Raw genomic sequence first — 19,573 nt, 5'->3', positions numbered from 1 at the left:
TGAGAGACCGGCAGAGGAGGTGTGAGGCTCCAGGGCCTGATCTGGGTGGAGTCACCAGGCCTGATTCCTGCATGTAGGACCCTAATCAGGATGTGTGGGGCCAGGCAGAGGCAGTGCAGGCCTGAATCCAGCCTGCAGACTGGCCCCATGTTACTCCTCTAGCCCCAAGAACAAAAGTTTGAGCACCAGTGGTCTAAGGCTAAGGGAAGAGTAAGTAAAAAGGCCTATTATGCTATATTAATAGGGTGATGACTGTGTTGGTCTTATCTCATGATGCACAAGGCATAAATAGGAGGTTTAAGACTGGAGTAATACATGATGCAGGTCAGACTCAAAGCATCTTTTAATGGTTGTTACTAACCGTTCCTAGTAGTCCTTCACTTGCATGAGCAAAAGCTTCACTAGAAGTACTATAAATAAAGCATTTTATAAATACTTCATGATACTATAAAATGTTATTTCTAAAAGCTTCAAAAACCAAAAAAAAAATAAATCCTGAATTCAAGAAAGTTATATTTAAAATGAGCTACTTCTGTTCAAAACATATATATATGAATGACATATTTAAAGGACAGCTTAAGGGATATAGCTATATCTATGGCAGTGAAAGCTGTAATAAAATGTGAACAAAAATTCAACTGTCACGTGCGCAGTTTTGTCACCGACAATGCTGCAAACATGGCAAAAATGAGAAGATACTTAGAAGAAGAAACAGAAGGATGCTCCTTAATAACATGTGGCTGCAGTGCCCATTTAATGAATCTTTTAGCCAAAGACTTAAGTACTTCTCCAGGAATAAAAGAAAATGTTGTTGAAGTCGCAAAATACTTCCGTAACAACCATTTTCCTTCAGCTTCACTGAAGAGAGCAGGAGGATCCAAACTAATTCTCCCTCACAATGTTCGATTGAGTTCGGTGGTTGATTGTTTTGAACAATTTATTAAGAACCGGCCTATTCTCATAAACATTTGTGAAGAAAACTGTGATAAAATAGATGGAAGTATCTCATCCAAAGTATCTAACATTGGATTAAAGAGGAATGTAGAGGATATGCTCAATATACTGAAGCCTATATCCATAGCCTAAAACAAACTTCAGAGAAAATGTTGCTGCATTGCTGATGGTGTTGTGGCAGCTGAAAAATATGTCTATGTGATAGAAGTGCTTGCTGAAGGCTCTATGAAAATTAGACCAAATGTTTTTCTGTATTTGTTTAGATATTAAGCTATAAGTTGCTGCTAAAAGCCTAATTATAGTTTAAGATGTAGTAAGCCCGGTATAAAGTAAGGCCTAGTAAATTTAGCAAAGCCTAGAAGTAGTAAGGCCCTGTGGCGCAGTTAAAATTACCTTATCAAAGGAATGCAAGGCTTGTACTGCTATTGGTCAGTCTAAGAACAGTTAAAAAAAAGAATCTAAGTGGTCATACGTTATCAGTGTCCTTCAGAAGCTATAAATTAGCTAAAATATTTGGAAACCATTCAAAAGGAAGATGCAGCTCTGTGAAAAGGATTAGTTAGCTGTTGCCTGAATCAGTGGACCTGTGGACCTTGAGGAGCCCAAGAACTGCATTCCAGGGTCCTTCCCGGCACCCCTCAAAACAGCATTGTTTGGGAATGCCTGACCTCACCGAACTTTGTGAAAAGAGAAGCTTGCTGTGTATCAGGCATCAGAAGGACTGCCGATAAGTTGCCGACGCGAATTGCTTTTGTCTGTCATCATTTGTCTTGTTACTACGTGTAGTTGTGCTTTTCTTAAGTCAATAAATCTTTCTTACCTTTCTACCCCTGACCACACTCTCAATCTAAACCCCCCACAGGCAGCTGGGACAGCTGTCAAAATTTGGAAGGCGCTTCAAGAGACATTGAAAAAAGAAATACCTAACCAGAAAGGTAAACTGCAGGCAATAAAGTAGTAAATGGATCAAGCACTAACTACACTTCATTTTCTTGTAACCAGTCTCAACCCCAGATAAAGTAAATGCCTAACTTATGAAGCAGATGATGCTGCCATGGCATGGGCATCTCAAAGTCACTCCTCAGTTATGCCAGTCATAATAAATTGCAGGGCTGGAGGGGAACCATTTAAACAGCGCATGTTTACTGATGATGTTTTGAACAAAGCCACTCCCCTGAACTGGTGGAAATCATTAGCCAGGCACCTGGAAACAGAGTTCCTTCAGTTGCTAAGCCAACTTTTTACAGCAGTAGCTTCCTCTGCAGGCACAGAGAGAATATTTTCATCGTTGGGTATTATTCACTCAAAGCTAAGCTAACTCGACTGGGAGTTGAAAAAGCAGGAAAACTTGTACTTCTGTTTCAGTCTATGAATAAAAATTACAGTGGGAGTGGGAATGAGATCTAATTGTAGAATTTTTAAAGACAGCGTACGTTTAGTGTTGTGATGACTTGCCTGTTAGACTTAATAACATTTGAAAATTTAAAAAAAATGTTTAAGGACAGATGTTGTAAAACACTGTATTGAGTTGTAAATGAACATGTTTTAGTGATCAGATTTGCATCATTGTTTAAGAAATATGTAATGTACCACTGGGAAACTTGATTTAAATCAATGATGTAAATCAGGGTTTTCTCTTGGTGATTTAAATCAGTCCACCCTGCAGGGGAGATTTGCTCAGTCCTGAGCTAGAACATGCTCAGTCCAATTGAAAAACAAAGGATTTCATCTGCTAAAAATCTGAGAGAGCTCTACTGAGCACAACCAAATTGCAGTTTTCACAATGCTCACTTTCAGACACAGATCAGGTATCTTCTCAGACTAATGTAACCTTCTGAGCATGTATGCTGTACTGAATATAGACATTCTTATAATTTAGATAACTAAATGGGAGAGCTCCTCTTTTAAAAAAAACTGATGATCATTAGAGAAGCCTAAATATAAACCGGCTTTTCACTGTCACTAAGTCTGACACTCTGTAGTCCTACAAATATTTGGTGATGCAAGTATCTGTATACTCTGTAATAAATACTGGTTTGGGGACTTAACCATTAAGCTTCCTGGTCTGTGAAACCATTCAGCCTAGCAGAAGAATAAAGCAGATATGTTTAAAATGTACTTAAAAGCATATTCAGCATACAAGAAGACAACTGACTATTTAGGTTGAAAAAAAATCTAGTGGAAAATAATACCAGCAAACCACTCCTGTAAATACTTATACTAAACAGCCTAACTGTCAGGCCCTTTTTGTAACCATAGCACATGGCAGGATTTTTTTTTCTGCATTTGAACTACATACTACTATTCTTAATTTATTATTTTCATTGCTGCAGTGCCATTAATAAAGCAAGTTATTTTCAGACATATTAAGATATAGTCCTTGTCCCAAAAAGTTCTTATAATCCAAAAAGATTATGGTGTCAACATGAAATAATTACTTGCAAGACCTAAATGATAAATTTCCCCCATGTAATATACACATGTGGTTAACCAAGATTTTATCAACTTATTACAAAACTCCATTATGATGATTTTTAGTTAGGCTTTTTTCTTATAGTAGGGCTTGTGCATAAAGGGGACCACATTTGCATTTTTAAGACATGTTTTGATTTTTATTCAGTTTGAAAACCAGTGGCTGAACATGCACAGTGTGGAATGGAAGAAAGGTGCCTGGAAGCAAAGTAAAAAGCATACAAAAGAAAGAGTTGACCTTTGTTTGCCAGATGAAATCATACATGTTTTCAAACACTTTTTTGTATGATAATACTCAGATTCCCCCTTAAGTGAGGAAGGGGGGACATGGAATTGCCTCTTAAATTACTCCAATTTTAAATACTATATGTTTGGCCCTGGATTTTCAAAACAGCCTAAAGGGGTAGTTAAATATCCATATTCCACTGATTTTCAATGGAACTTAGACATCTACCTCTCAGCATCTTTGAAACTCCCAGGCTCAACGCTTTACATAAAGTTCTGAATAGATCCCCGAGTTATGGATGGCAGACATCTTATCAAAATTACTCAACTGCTCAGTACTCTAAGTTCCTACTTTGCTCCAAAATAACATAGGTAGCAGAGGCATAACTGTTAAGATTGCACCCTGTGTACAAGCCCAATTGGCCCTTCTCTCCCCACTGCCCCAGCCTGTGGAAGATGTCACTGATGCAGAGGGAGGTGCTGTCAAATCCCGTCTCTGCTAGGACATCACTGACTGGTAGTCTAGACTGTTTTACCCAACACAGCAATTAAATTAAAATTTCCCATATTAAATATTGTTTTAATACACATTTAACTTTTTTCATTATTGTTTACGGTCCTACAACTTGCCAGAATGTACTCTGAAAGGATGGGTCTATTATTGGGGTCACCATTATGAAACACAAAATATACTGTACGTTTACATGTAAATTGGAATGGGATATATTTTAGAGATGCACCAATACATTGGTTCAATATCAGATCAGCACCGATATAAAGAAAATTGGCTGTGTCAGAAATCGGCCCGATGTGGCTGATAATTTGGCCAATAAATTCCTGTGCGTGTACGCAGCTGCAGCACAGCATGAAGGCAGTGAGGAGCACAGCCTGGAAGCTTGAAGAACCATGTAGAGCTGGTTGTAGTGGAAGGGGAGGGGGTAAGGGGAGGTGTGTGGGGGGACAGATCAACACCCCCCCATGTTCAGAGAGGGAGTGGGGCAGGAGTTGGAATAGGTGCTGCCCAGCTGGGTTGAGGCAGGGCTTGGGATGGAGCCACAGCTCATCCGGGTGCCATGGTGGGGTGTGCCACCCAGGGCAGGGTGGGTAGGCTGCAACTGCGTGCTGGAGCTGGGGCTGGGCTTGGGGTGGGAAACAGCGGTCCTGGGAGGGGGCTACAGCCACCCCAAATTTTGCCATAGCCCCCCATAGTCCCTCCTCCTTGTACCATGACTGCCTGCCCAGCACAGCCTCAGCTCAACTCCCACCTCCACCCATGTGTTGGGAAGACCCAGGGCTGCACTGGGTGAATGGCGGTGGTGCTGGGAAGGAAGGTTATAGGGGGCTATGGAAAAATTTGAGGTGGCTACAGCACCCCCCTCTAGGCCCCTTCCAGCACTGCCATCACCCACCTCCCCCAAGCCCAGACCCCACCAAGAAGAGCTGCCCCGTACAGACACAGGTGCACGTAGCAACAGAAGTCCCCCGGACAAGACACAGCTCCATCCCATGCCCACCCCACCTTGACTGGGCAGAGTTTGACCCAGCCCCTGCCCCTGCCCCTGCCCCACTCCATCCCTCACGGGGGGGGCGGGTGTTGATCTGCCCCACTAAGCTGCTTCCCTCCCCGATCCCTATTTACCACAACAGACTTACCAGCTGCACACAGCTGTATTGGAAATCCAATCGGTATTGGCTGATATGTTTCCTTAAAAATCAGCTATTGGTATCAGCCCCCAAAATCTCTATTGGTGCACCCCTAAAATATATACATACCTACACACACACCCCTCTGTATATTTAGTTCATATTTGATGGGTGTGTCTACACGCGATGATATGTTGGCTTAGCAACAAGCTAGGGTGATGTAGTGTCCATGGGCATCTACATGTAACCAGCAACTACTTAGCCTTAGCAACAGGCTCCCCCAGCATAGCACACTGCTATGGCAAAGTAGTTGCTAAAAATAACCATGTCCTACATGTACAGTGCAGTACGGACTGTTACTGCACTGTGATTTAGTACTTCCAAAAGAAAGCACTAAATCACGGTGCAATAACAACACTGCCACAGGAACACGTGTAGACACACCCAATTTGAAGCAAGTAAAACAACACGGTAATCTGAGAAAAAGAACTAATACATTAGTAATCCTGTGAAACACATTTTTTTGCATTAAATATGAAACAAGATAAGACCCTTGATCATAGAATTCAGGAACCTCAACACACACTGAGTAGAAAATTCTATTAAAGTCATTTATATTCTAATCCAAACCATGCTCTAAGCATCCACAACCCCTCATACAGAACTCAGAGGGAGAATTTTCATTAACTCCAAAGGGCCTTATCCATATATCCAATAAGAAATCTATACATGAATGAACAGCAAGACCGAGCCCTTTATTTTAGCTGATAAGTCTTTGATTATATAGATCCTAGAATGTTTTGATTTGTAAGAAACATCTAGGGAAATGTGCCCTAATGAATTATGTTACTTTAGAGAAATACATTAGCATAGTATCTCTAGATAAGGGACTGTACCATTAGAATTTCATTTTTCACAAAACACCTAATATCAATGCATATTATTTTACTTTTAAGAATAAAATACTTTAAGAAAAACAGGCAATACACATCTCATAACACCACATGCTATCAAGAGCAGCCCAAATTTAATTAAGTCCTTGTTCTAATGACTTAAATTTTCCTGACTGAACACTGGAGATGGAAAGGGGGATGGAGGGGAGGAGACAGCAGTGACTGAATGCAACCAAACCCTAGGCTCATAACCAGGGATCCTAGTTTTCTCTGATTAAAAAAAAATTCCCAATGTTTAATTTAAAAAAGTAACCCCAAATCCCCAGTTGGTTAAAATGAAACACCACTAATACACACACATACACACATATGTGTGTGTATATTAGTGGTGTTTCATTTTAATCATGGAAAAATGTAGATTTGGAGTTACTATTTTAAATCCAAAAATTGGGATTTTTTTTTAACCAGAGAAAACCAGGATCCCTGTTCATAATTATCCCTTTGCCATAAAAGGCTAAGGACTTTACAGCCTTAAAATCTATCAGTAACTAATGTGCTCTAAGCATAGAACAAATCACATTGCCTGGCCTAAGGAAACCATTCAATGAAGACAGGCATGGAAAGGAAAAAAGGGAGGGAGCTCCCTATCACTATAAATGGCGACATGTGCCTAATTATGCATTAAACACTCATACAAGGTCAAAGTCAATGGAAGTCTTTCAAAAGCCTTTGGATCAGACTGTTACTGTGCTGTAATCTGTTCTGACTTTCCCTTTTCATCCAACACATTTAGCATTTTACTATAAAAATAACACCAAACCTAAAACTCTGAATTGTTTACAAGAGTTTCAACAGACACTGAACAGAAAAGGAAACAGTTTTTAGAAAAGGAGGCCTGGTGATTTGCCATGTGATTGTCAGGGGCTACCTAATTACAATACAGGAGCTTTTAGACCAGCTCTGATGATGATTATTTTTGCAAGTCTGCTATCGCTTTAGTAAAGGCAAAGTTAAGCCATCCATATCATTACAGCTTCTGAATAGATTTTCTTAAAACACCAAATTTATCTTGGCAATTGAAAGATCATGAGTTAAGCAAAACATGTGGATCATGAACATGCAGACTTGTGCAGAGAATGTTTACTTGAAGGCTTTTTATTTACTGTATTTACCTGAATATAAGACAACCCTGAATATAAAATGACCCCCAATAATTAGATTCTATATATGGAAAAATTGTAAATTTGTTATAATTTTCTAAGTATGGAATCTAATTATTGAAGGTTTGCTTTGAATTTTTCCCTCTGTGAATGCTATAGCAGGGAAAAATCAATCTGGGGGCGGGTCAGGTAGCCCACCTGCCCTCAACCCGATTCCCCCTCCCAACTTCGCCATCCTGTGGCCCCTTCCTCCCTTCTGCAGACCCTGCTCTCCCTGAGCACATGGAAGTGAGACAAATTTGAAAACACTGACTTTGAAATAAAATATGTTTGTAGTATTTTTTGTATAGGCAAGTTACTATGGGCACACATAGACTTAGTTCATCCAGAATTGATACATTTTACCTTTTTTCAAACTGCAGCAAATTTTTGCACTTTTAAGTAGCACTTTTGTACCTCCTTATATAGAGTACAAACTAGGCAGCATATTAGTCCAAAGACAAAAGGCTTACAATTTACCATACAGTTCATTAGGCTGAATCCCAGCAGAGTCAACAGCATTTCAAGCCATGCTGACTCCACTGCTCAGTATGTTTGTGTATTCCAGATATCCTCCATAGAAAATCCATGCGGTAATTAGCTTCCCACTCATGACTGGAACCAGGTGTTGTTGCCACAAGTCCTGGGATCCTTCAAAAATGTCTATGCAGATGAGGCTCAGGACAATCTGGTGTGCCTTCACTTCATGGAGGGTAGGGCCATGCCATTCATATGCGACAGGCTGAGAGAGTGGGGAGATAGAGGACTTCAGGATGAACTGTTTGGGGCCTCTTTTGATTATATTTGCCAGACATTTAACACTGATGAAAAAACAGGAATAACTGAAAATGGGAAAGAAAGTCGCAGCTCAGCTGTGGGGGTGAAAACAAAATTGAAATGTATGCAATGTAGTGACTTACCGTCACCTGAAAAAGAATCAGCGCTGAGAGGGACTGAGCACAAAGGCATTGTCCTTTATGTTGTTCAGATGGGTAGCACGAACTTATTGTTATAGTAGGTTCTCACCAGTATGTTTGCCCAATATGGCCCATGTGTTTTATAGTAACACTTTAGTATTGGCTGCATTTAATCAACTTCATAATTAGTTTCCATTACTATGCACATGCTGCTTTTAGCAGCACATTAATGAATACACACATTATAGTGTGTATAATGAGGTTTTCTTATAAGTGACTGTAAGGTGAGGGTTTTTTGCCCCATGCTGATTGGGGGAGGGGGGGAACCTCATCTTGTATTTGAGTAAATATGACATTTATTTGTATTCATTGCTCTGAAATAGATCAATTATGATTTTTTGTAGACACAGGCTCTCATGTGTTAAGTAACAGTGCTTAACTCATGAATGTCATATGCCCCTGGAGGCCGGGGGAGCACGGTGAGCTCCTGTAGGTGGTGGCAGCACTGTCAGCGGTGGGAGCATGGTGGTGGCCAGTGGGGAGCTCCCGCAGGCAGCTGCAGCACTGTCGGCGAGTGGTCGGTGACCATCCGCAGATGCCGTTGGCAGTGTCAACAGTCACCAGAGCAGTGCTGGCAGTGGGGGGGGGGGTGGTGAGCAATGATCACCCGCAGGTGCCACTGACAGTGTCAGTGGTGCCTTTTCGCAGGGGGTGCACCACCATGCTCAGTGAGTGCATGTGCACCCGTGTGCACCTCCTACGCATCACCAGTGGCTTAACTCATCAGTTGTGCATGTCGCTTCTAACAGCCAATACAGAATTAGTTGAGGTGATGTGTCTCTGCCACAGGCACGATTAACATTCTAGGCATTGTTCAGGTAATCCCATTTCTTGATGTTTACTTTACAGAAACTGACCCCCGTGGAAAGTCAGTTAGGGCATTATCTAACTATCTGTGAGAATTTCTGTGGCTTGCAGTTCAATCTTAGTACCTGCTGGTATCACTTGCAATCCATGTTTAAGCATAGGCCATGTGCTCTTTGGAGATGAACTGCAAAGTTCCATGGAGGTAATAAAGAACTTTCACAGTTTAACTCACTTAGCAACAGGCTTGTGATAACATAGAGGATGCTATGGGTCTGAAAGATCCATTGTACATGACTGGCCACTCTTTCTAATAATTGATTGGCATTGCATCCTCTTTTCAGGATGCAATGCCAGTCAATAGGTAAAGATTCTTTACGTTGGTTAGTCTGAAGTAGTTGGCGATGCTTTGACAACATTCACTCAACATGAACTTTTTTGCATTTGCAAATTTCTCCAATGCTGGACACACACTGTTCACTGACAAACAGCAAAAGGCCAGTATGGCTAACCTGAGTGTTAATGTTCTGGCTCGCCAAAGAGAGTTAGCCAACTTCCAGATGATATTACATTGTAAGTTCACTTTTACCTTGATCTTCTTGAAATGTACCATGTATGGCAAAAATCACATCAAGATGAACTAGGTCTGAGAAGTGGGCCACTCTTCTGTTATTTCATTCTTAATGTCCTCACATTCCACAGGGGGAGGGCATAGTCTTAGTTGGGACCAGTTTACAGTTGGTTTTCCTTGTAGCATCTTAATAAAGTTGCTAAGTTTGTTATCAGGTAAAACACTCGCTTTGAGCTGTCACACAGAAGTTGTCTGCGTATATGACATTTTTGGTACTTCGGTGAATTGGCCGATTGTTGGCATGTAGGTATTAAACAGTTTTGTGGGAGATCATTATGCTGTTGATGCCAGCAATTTTGCTTTCTATCTGATTCTAAAAAGAACCATTTGTTCTCAAGTGAAGTTCAAATGAGTTAACTGAGATGCATATCTTTATTCATCTGCAATAATTTGGTGAGGAACTGGTGACTGATAGTGTAGCATGCTGCCGAGAGGTCTACAAAATACAGCTCCTATGATCAAATCTTTTTTGAAACCATCTTCAATATGTCGTATAAAATTGAGCAGCTGGCTTATGCATGATTTCTCTGTATGAAATCTTGCCTGCTCTTCAATTAGAATCTCATCACATGTTATTGCAATATGGTACACTATGAAGCTTTCAAAGAGCTTATGTGTATAGGAGAAAAGTGAGACAAGTCAAAAAATTCTTGTTCTCCAGTTCGATCTGACATTATTGAAGCATACTTACCACCAGCATTTTTTAATCTTGTGAACATTAGTTGATATAATATCTGTATGATTAACTAGTTCCAATTTTCAATCCAAAATATTTTAACTGTTTCTTCTGAATGACATCAAAAGTTGCTGTTTTACTTCAGTTAATTGATAGCTATCTTAAGGTGTGCCATTATGAATGGTTTGGTGGACATGGGATTAGGATAACATTATCGGTAATGGTAAAAGGCATGTTGGTTGTCTATTCTTTTCAAGACAAGAGGTGAACCTCTTGGTTTGTTGCAGTGTTGTAATATTCCTTGCTTTCTTGAATCTCTGCACATGTGCATACTGCAGCCCATGTCTTCCTGCTATTAAATGTCATAAATGTTTTCAGACAGTATCTGCCAAGGTTTTTGGCATTCCACCATCAAGGAGGACATCAGTTCTTCTCTTAGAGCAGTGGTATCCTCCACAAAAAAGATCTAAATTCAAATTCCTGATTGTGTGTTCATGCAGGTCCACAATTTTTGGAGTCAGGCTGAGTATATATTTAATTCTACAGCCTTGAGCAATATTCATACAGCATTTGTGAACCAGGCATATTTACTCAGAGGTTCCATCTGCTCAATTACTGCATCATAATCTTCTGCAAAGCCCTGCCAGCCCTCCTTTTTGAAGCTGAAATGGTGATAAAATGGCATCATTTTCAGGGCTACAACTGCATTTATCTTCAAGCAAAAGAAACAATGTTGAAAGTGTGGGAATTTTTCTACATGATCTCACTAATTTAGTGTTAAAGATCATGAGGTCTGCGTTGTATCTTCATCCTCTGTTGAAGGAATTTGGTTGCTTTGTATTAGGCTGAGGTGTTGATTTTTGCCATTCATTTTGGTTGCTATCCATGACCTCAAAGAATATTGTCGCAATTGAAGTTGCCAGTGACTGCCCAGTACTTGTAGCTAATGTTAGTGGATCAGCAAGAGCAAAATTTTTGCCTGCTGGTTAAACATGACTGTGTTTCTGGCTAAATAAGTTGACAGGATCTCAATGATGTCATTGTCAATGATGTTACCAGACTAGATAAGCATGGTGCTTCTGTATTATTTGTATGGTCTTTCAATGGTTAGCTCTATTTCTGGTATCCGGGGTTGGCACCTGCTAGCTCCCTAACGTACTTCTTGCAGCCATACAATTTAGCAGTCAGATTCAGTGAGCAGGTTGTGATTAGGTCACACTTTGCTACTGTAAGCCTTTAACATTTACAGACAAGATTGCCAGTACTGGCACACCAGTGATTTAATGCCTACGCTATTAATGCTTTACAAGTGGATGGCAGAATAATTTGGAAGTAGTTTGAAATTTCAAGTCTCTTTATAATAATATAAAGTAAGATACCAAAACCACTTATGTCTATGACGAATATATATTTTAAGATATTTGGCGTTCCTATAATAAAAAAGAAATCTTTGTTTCCCACAGAGTTAACCAGCATAAATGTCACCGCTTTAAAAATGAGATGCTCACTATCACGTTCTCAAAAGCCATATTTAGACCTTGATCCTGTGAACATATTACCAAGTACAGTGGTCCTGGCTGAACAAACTCAGTGGAAATAAAGTAAAATAGTAATAAGACTGCTCAGGATTTTAAGTGCTATGATCAGCAGTGTGTTTGCAAGATTATGTTTGCTTCCTCTCTGCCTTCATTGTTGCTTTACAATCCATTTCATATATGAGTTTGGCCTAGCAGACAGAGTCTTGGAGTAATTCTCAAGCAATCTGAGTACTATTCTCAACAAAGCCAGTAGCCTGCTGAGTAAGCCTACGTTATTTTGCCTCTATATGAATCAGTTTACACTTCTGCAAAATGAAGATAATAATGCTGAAAATCTTCATGAAGTGTTTCTTATTATTTATAATGTTCCTGCTCAATTGTATAATTATATAGCTTTTGGCCTAATTCCTTGAGGTTTCACTGAGACCGAGTGATAATTTAGTAATAATTTAATACTGAGTGAGTGATAATTTGCTTTTATTATCAACAGCTCAAGTAACACATTTATACATGTATATAGCAACTCTTTTAATTGAAGCAGGTGAAATTATGTGTCCATCATCAGTATAGGACAAGTGTCTAACATGGAGGAAAAGGGCCCCTTTCCATTTCTTCTATTCTGCCTTGTCTTTTTATTGAGGAAAGATCCATGCAAAGAGTTGAGAGGAAAGAAGTATAGAGTGTGTGAGAGGAAAGAAGTAGAGAGTGTTTGGGAAGTGTGGCCCCAAACAGATTTACATTGTTTCCAGCCCCCTTTTCCCACCCCACCCGGGTTAAATATGTATGAAAAAGTTATTTTATTGGAAAAGTATCCCAATCCTAATGATTCAAAATCTTCAGTCTCCAATAATCATGAGAACTTTTTTGAGAGCTAGCAAATATTATGGGGTTTTTTTATTTGCTTTCTGATTTTTCTTTTTTAACCTTTAGGTTTCTCCATGGAAAATAGGAAAATATCACAAGAATTGGCAATACTGAGATATTCACACTGAGATAGTAAGTAATCATGTCTCTTAGATTGTACTGTAGTGGTTAACAATCATCTGCTGTCAACAGTTTTAAATGTTTCATCTAAAATGTGAAGCATTGGGGAAAAATAACATGTTAAAGTTAAAAGCTTCTAATCTTTATAAGGGCAGAAGAAAATGAACTCACCATTATTCACCAGGACATGGAGTGGACAATTCTTTACTCTAAACTGTTGTACAAATTGCTGTATGGACTTCATAGAAGCCAAATCACAGTGTATAAACTCCACTGAAAAAAAAACAAGAGAAAAAAAAAATCTAGTGAAGTCAGCTACAGTAAAATAATTTACCCAGTATGACCCCAAATCTTCAATTCTCTTTTACTGACAAAAAGATTGTTAACAAGTTGGACCATCCTTAAGTTCACTTTGATATATACAGGTTTTCCTTGCTTTATGCTGTACTTGCAGTCCTGGAAAATGGCACATAACTCAAATTTGCATAAAGGGAACCCACTTTACAATGTAACAAATAAGGATACATTCCAAGACCACACCTGTACTGACCCCAAAACCCATTTCTACCACTTTTACAAGACAGTTTTGGTACTCACCAACAGCAGACCGTACACACAAGCACAGGGCATAATGGGGATGGCAACGATCATAATGGGGATGGCAACTACAGAAACACGCCACAGATGATGAGCAAGAAGCACAGATCCACACAAGAGACCGTATTCTGGTGTGAGTCACTTTGACTGTGCACCACACAAAGCAGCTAACTGCGGGCTTCCATCACACTGATCGCTTAAGAGTGAATTTACCTCTGATGCAATTAATTTTTGGTATAAAAAGGGTCATCACATAATAGCGAATTCACACAGACAGAACCCCACATAAAGCAAGGGAAACCTGTAAAGATTCTTCAAGGGTTGTTTTCTTTTCTTTCCTTTTATCTTCTTCCTCCTCTAACTTTTTGTTGCTGTTGTTGCTCTCTCTCTTCATAAATAATAGGAATGACAAGTATGGTCTTCCATGGACTTGCTAACTTATCTGTTGAAGATCTTGGATCAGGTTTGAGATCTCATAGCAAATATGAATTGAAAAGTTGTTGAATCTTCAGCAAAACCATCTGCTATTCAACATATTAGTCAGACATAGAAGCTAACTGTTACAAAATTAACACACAATGAAAACCACAATAATGCCTCCCCAAGAGCCTTAAAATGGTTTAATTAAAATAATTCCCCCCCCCCCCCAACTATTCAAATTCCAGGCTGAATTCTCTTGAACATTGTATGGAAAACAAGATAAGGGATTGCATTGTGAAAAACACACACTCATACCCCCCTACACCAACATTTAAATAATCAGTTGTTAAAATGTGAACATTTCAGGTATACAATGAGGTACAGAATTATAGAAAAGTAGAGCTAGAAGGGACTTCATAAGGTCATCTAGTCAAATCCACTTCTTTGAGGCAGAATCATCCCCAACTAAACCATCTCAGCTAAGTGTCTAACTTGCTCTTCAAAGTTTCCAGGGGTGGAGATTCCACAACTTCTCTAGTAGACTGTTCCAATCAATGCTTGACCACCCTTATAGTCAGAAAGTTCCTCCTAAACTCCAACCTAAATTTCCAATTGCTTCTAGTCCTGTCCCTTATGACCACAGAAAAAAGCCCACGTCCATCTTCTCAATAATTGCCCTTCAGCTTTTGAAGACTTCTCAAATCTCCCCCCAGTCTTCTTTTGCAGGCTAAATAACCCTATTTCAGTCTTTCCTCACAATTGTGTCTTCCAGGCCCTGATCATTTTTGTCACTCTGTGCTGGACTCTTCCAAACTGTCCACATCCTTCTTGAAGTGTGAGGCCCAAAACAGGACACAGAACTGCAAGTAATGCCTCACCAGTGCTGAATAAAATGAAAGAATCAATTCCCTTGATTAGGAAATTACACTCCCGGTAATACAACCCAGGATGCTGTTGGCTTACTTTCAAACAAGAACACACTGTTGACTCATAATCAGCTTATGATCTACTGGAATACAAGTCTCCTCTGCAATAGTGCAGCCTAACCAATCATTCCCCAGTTTGGATTTGTGCATGCAATCATTCCATCCCAAATGCAGGACTTTGAACTTGTCCTTACTGAATCTCATCTGATTGACTACATACAATTTCTTCAGTCTACTCAGGTGATTATGGATCCTACCCCCACTCTCTAGAGTACCTGTAATTTCACCTAACCTGGTGTCATCTACAAATTTGCTAAGGGTACACTCAATCCCATCATCCAAATCATTAATGAAGATATTGAACAATACTGGAACCAGGACAGACCCCAGGAGAATTGCACCTGATACCTCCTCCCAACTAGACATTGAGTCATTTATGAGTACCTGTTGAGCACAATGATCTAAACAGTTATATATCCACCTTGTAGTATTTTCATACAGTCTCTATTTCCTGAGCTTTTTTATGAGAACTTGGTGAGAAATAGTGTCTTGCTAAAATTCACTGCTCTCCCCTCATCCACAGAGCCTGCCACCTTATCACAGAAGAAAATCAGGTCAGTCAGGAATGATTTGCTCTTGGTGAATCCATGCCGTTTGATCCTCATTCACAATGGATTCCTTGAGGACCTACTCTCCATGATTTTTCCAGGCATCAAGGTCAGGCTGTCTGGTTTGCAGATCCCCAGATCCTATTTCCTTTCTTGCTTAAAGGTAGGCACTATATTTGCCCTTTTCCAGTCATTTGGAACCTCGCCCAACTTCTATGAGTTCTCCAAGAGCCAATGGCTCTGAAATTACTCTAGGTTACACTCAGCCATTTTCTTCAGTACTCTAGGTTGCATCTCATCCAGCTCTGCTGATTTTAAAGCATCTAGCTTCTCCAAGTATTCTTTAACCTCTTGTGCCATTATTCTAGACCAGGGATGTCACAGATCTGGCCAGAGCCTTGTCATCCAAGCCTGTGCTGCCCATTGGTCTTGAAAGTGACCCACAAGCAGCATGTGGGCCCTGCTGAATGGCCTGCACACCACATGCAGAAGGCACTCTGGCCACACTTCATGTGGTGCCTGCCCAGCACACCTTGGCTCCATCCTGGAATGGCTGTCGCACACAGCATGGCCCCACAGCCCGAGAACAGCAATGTGTGTAGCACAGTCCCACAGCAGCCAATGGCTAGTGTGGGCAACTGAGACCTAGAGCACCTGCCACATGCAGCATGGCCCCAAAGTCCTAGGGTGGGCACCACATGCAGTGTAGCCCCAGAGTAGCAGAGGGACCTCTGTATGCACCATGGCCCTGCAGCCCCGGAGTGGCCGGAGCAGGACTGGGCTGCACATGGCATCCACTTTAGAACATGTGCTGAATCTAGCACGCAAGGCTGGTTGGTGGGTTCAATCCAGTTGGCAGACTGGACACATGCTAGTCATATGGCCCATGAGGCCAGATAATTTGACACCCCTACTCTAGGCTGTTTGTATCTCTCTTCCCTATCTTTGCCACCAATTCCATTCATCATCTGGTAGCTGCCCCTATTTGTGAAAATGAAAGTAAAACGGGCATGTACTCTTCTCTGAATCATCTATAACTAGACTGCGTTCTCAATTCAGTAAGGAACTTAGTTTCTCTGGTCTTCCTTTTAATTTTGACATATTTGTAGACTCCCTTTTTACTGCCTTTTTTGTCCCTTGTCAGCTGCATCTCAAATCATGTCTTGGCCTTCCTAATTTTATTTTTGCATGGATGTGCTATAATGTTACACTCTTCCCTAGAACTATGACAAGCTGAAACCAAGCTGGTCTCCAGTCTAGCAAGGCTATCTTCCCATTACATATGCCTTCCATTTACCTCATCCTCACATTGTATAGGGATAATTTGCTCCTGCACCCTAAGATGATCCTCTTAAAGTACAGCTAGCTTTTCTGAGGCGTGTCTACACAAGCTATTAATGCACAGCAATAAACTCTGATACATATCACACTTGAGTTTATTGCTCCCAGGTGCACCGTTTGAAGATCCATCCAGGACCACAGCAAGTTGAACTGGATCAGAACAGCTCTGGCTGGCAGGGGACCCTGGGGCTCAGCCTGCCACCCCAGGGCTGCTTCTGCCTGTCTCAACATGCTGTACTGGGCACGAAAATGCTTCAGTATGGGGCTAGCCAGCGAGCAGCATCTACCTGTGCATCTGCACGTGCATTGCTCCGCATGAAAAAACTCTGTAGCCAGATTGTACTTGTATTTACAAGTACTAACCTGAAGTAGAGTTTATTAGTTTCCTGTGGGCTAATAGGGCTGCACGTATAGAGGCCAAGGTGTTTACTGAAGAGCTAAATTAGGCAGCTCTGCAGTAAACACCTCATGTAGACACATTCCTGGACTCCTTTTCCTCTCAGGACTTGCCTATGAGGGGATCCAACCTACCAGTTTCTTATATTTGTTAAATTATGCTTTCCTAATGTCCAGCATCCTTATCCTGCCACTCTCCTTCCTTCTTCTGCTTAGGATCTTGAACTCTACCATTTTGTGGTCACTGTCACCCAAGTTACCTTCCGTCTTCACATTCTCAATCAATTCCTTCTTCCTTGTGATTGTTAAGTTGTGAAGAGCTTTCCCCCCTAGTTGGCCTCTCTACCATCTGTATCAAAAAGTTTTTCCCAACACACTCCAAGAATTTGCTGAGCTGCTTGTGCACTTCTGTGTTTTCCTCTCAGCAGATATCCTGATAATTGAAGCCCACCCCCCCATGAGAACTAAGCCCCGAGATCTGGAAATGTCCATCAACTGTTTAAGGAAGGCCTCATCCACCTCTTCCTCATGGTTTGGAGGCCTGTAGCAGATGCTCACTATGACATCCTCCCTGATTCTTTTCCCTCTGGCCTTTACCTAGAGACTTTCAATAGGCCTACCTTCCACTTCATACTGTACCACTGAACACATGTACATTGCCTCTTCTGTTACCCCATATGCAACAAGCTCAGGATCCTTCCTTCCTAACAGGCAGCTTCTAAAGAGCCATAGAGCTTTCACATATGCTTTTTGTAAGTTTTAATTAAAACAAAGAAACAGGACTTAAATGATTCTCTGTAAAGTATGTGGTCTTTCTTCCCTTGTCTAGTTTAAGACAAAACAGTCCTTACCAATGCTATTAGAAATGACTAACAAACACACCTTTCCCTCATCTTGGCCTGCCTCTTTCTCCCCTCTCCACCCACAAGTTGCTCATTTCAGCCAAAGGTTTTATGATACCGTAACATAGGTTCTGACGTCTCTACTGGTTGTCTGCACTGAGTGCATAGTGGTTAAGCCATGAGCCCTGACTGGAAGCTCATTGGAAGTATGGAAGTTTAAATAATAAATGTTATTATTGTAGGTATGCAAATCTCAAGGAGAATATTTCCTCTAGTTGTACATAATAAAAGTACATCCTTGTAATAACCTTTGTTTATTTTGGCCATAGAAAACATTATTGCACTGAAGTTGTCTTGGTGAATTTATGCAAATTATCAGTGACCTTTAGAATGAGTAATTTGCTTGCTGTTAAAATATATGTGTCAGATATATTCTAATTTGAACCCCTTGCAACATGAACAAAAGCTGTCATTGAGGTCAGTACTGATGTCAATAATGTCTATATACATTCAGGTCTCGCCGTCTTCTTTAATTTTACCAACATACCGTATATGGAACTGGTGGTGAGACACAACAGGCAGTACATATCTAGGGGATTATTATTGCACACTGCAGATGGATAATGTAATTCCTTCTTTGGCCTTCATGCTGTATAAAGCTGCATAAGCAATGCTGTAACCTCTCAGATCTTACTGCTTAGAAACTAATGCACTGTCATAATTCTGACAAGTGTTGGCTACCAGCAAGATCTTTGCTTTATGTGAGCAAATAAAAGCATCAACATATAATTTCAGAGCAATAACACTACAACAGATTCAATCAGCTCATTTCCTGCAACAGAACAGAATTAGGAAAAGAATGGTTGTCTTCAAAATAGGAGACATGAACAGATGAGTAACCCCCTTTTGATATGCCATAGCAATAAGCACAAGGGATTTGGGATGCATAAGGTGAAGTAGACTTTTTTTTTTGCAAAAATATATATCACAATGCTGCTACCAACCTGTCCAATGGCTGCTATGGCTCACTCAGACCAAAATAGTTCATTACAATTTCACTGTACACATTCCTGTCACACTATCTACACTGTGCTCCCACATGTCCGTGAGCTCATGTGTGCATCACCATCACCCTTGCCCATCACGATGATGATTTTTACCACCATTATTGTTTTGAGCCACTGTGCAGGATGCAGACACTAACATGCTACAATGTCAAAAACCAACTATAAAGGTGCATATATATACCCTGCCTTCTGATGAACTTCAGACTAACATAGCAAGGTGCCTCTCTCAAAACCAATTAGACAAGTGGCTTATACAGTTCATGTGCCAAAAACAGCGCTCTTCCTGACAATCAGTATTGTTTCAGTCTTTCCGTGGATACCCAACAGTTTGTTGAATCCACCTGTTCTCTCTTCTCTTAGACTGTAAAGTCTTCAGAGA

The 19,573-nt window shown here is 40.6% G+C and overlaps 1 protein-coding gene across 1 annotated transcript in view; it reads right to left on the bottom strand.

The window, feature by feature from the left end:
• The window catches only part of DHRSX (dehydrogenase/reductase X-linked), a gene marked incomplete at its 5' end in the record, with an annotated part of 255,108 nt that overhangs the window by 88,411 nt on the left and 147,124 nt on the right, over nt 1-19,573 (bottom strand). Inside the window, one exon of the mRNA XM_019529386.1 lies at nt 13,169-13,270. Within this exon, the coding sequence (XP_019384931.1) occupies nt 13,169-13,270 (102 nt within the window). The remainder of the gene's footprint in view (nt 1-13,168; nt 13,271-19,573) is intronic.

The sequence above is a fragment of the Crocodylus porosus genome, unplaced genomic scaffold (assembly GCF_001723895.1).
Source record: "Crocodylus porosus isolate Cpor-Errol unplaced genomic scaffold, CroPor_comp1, whole genome shotgun sequence".
NCBI lineage: Eukaryota > Metazoa > Chordata > Crocodylia > Crocodylidae > Crocodylus > Crocodylus porosus.
The sequence above is the reverse complement of the archived record's forward strand: the minus strand, read 5'-3'. Positions and strand labels throughout refer to the sequence as shown.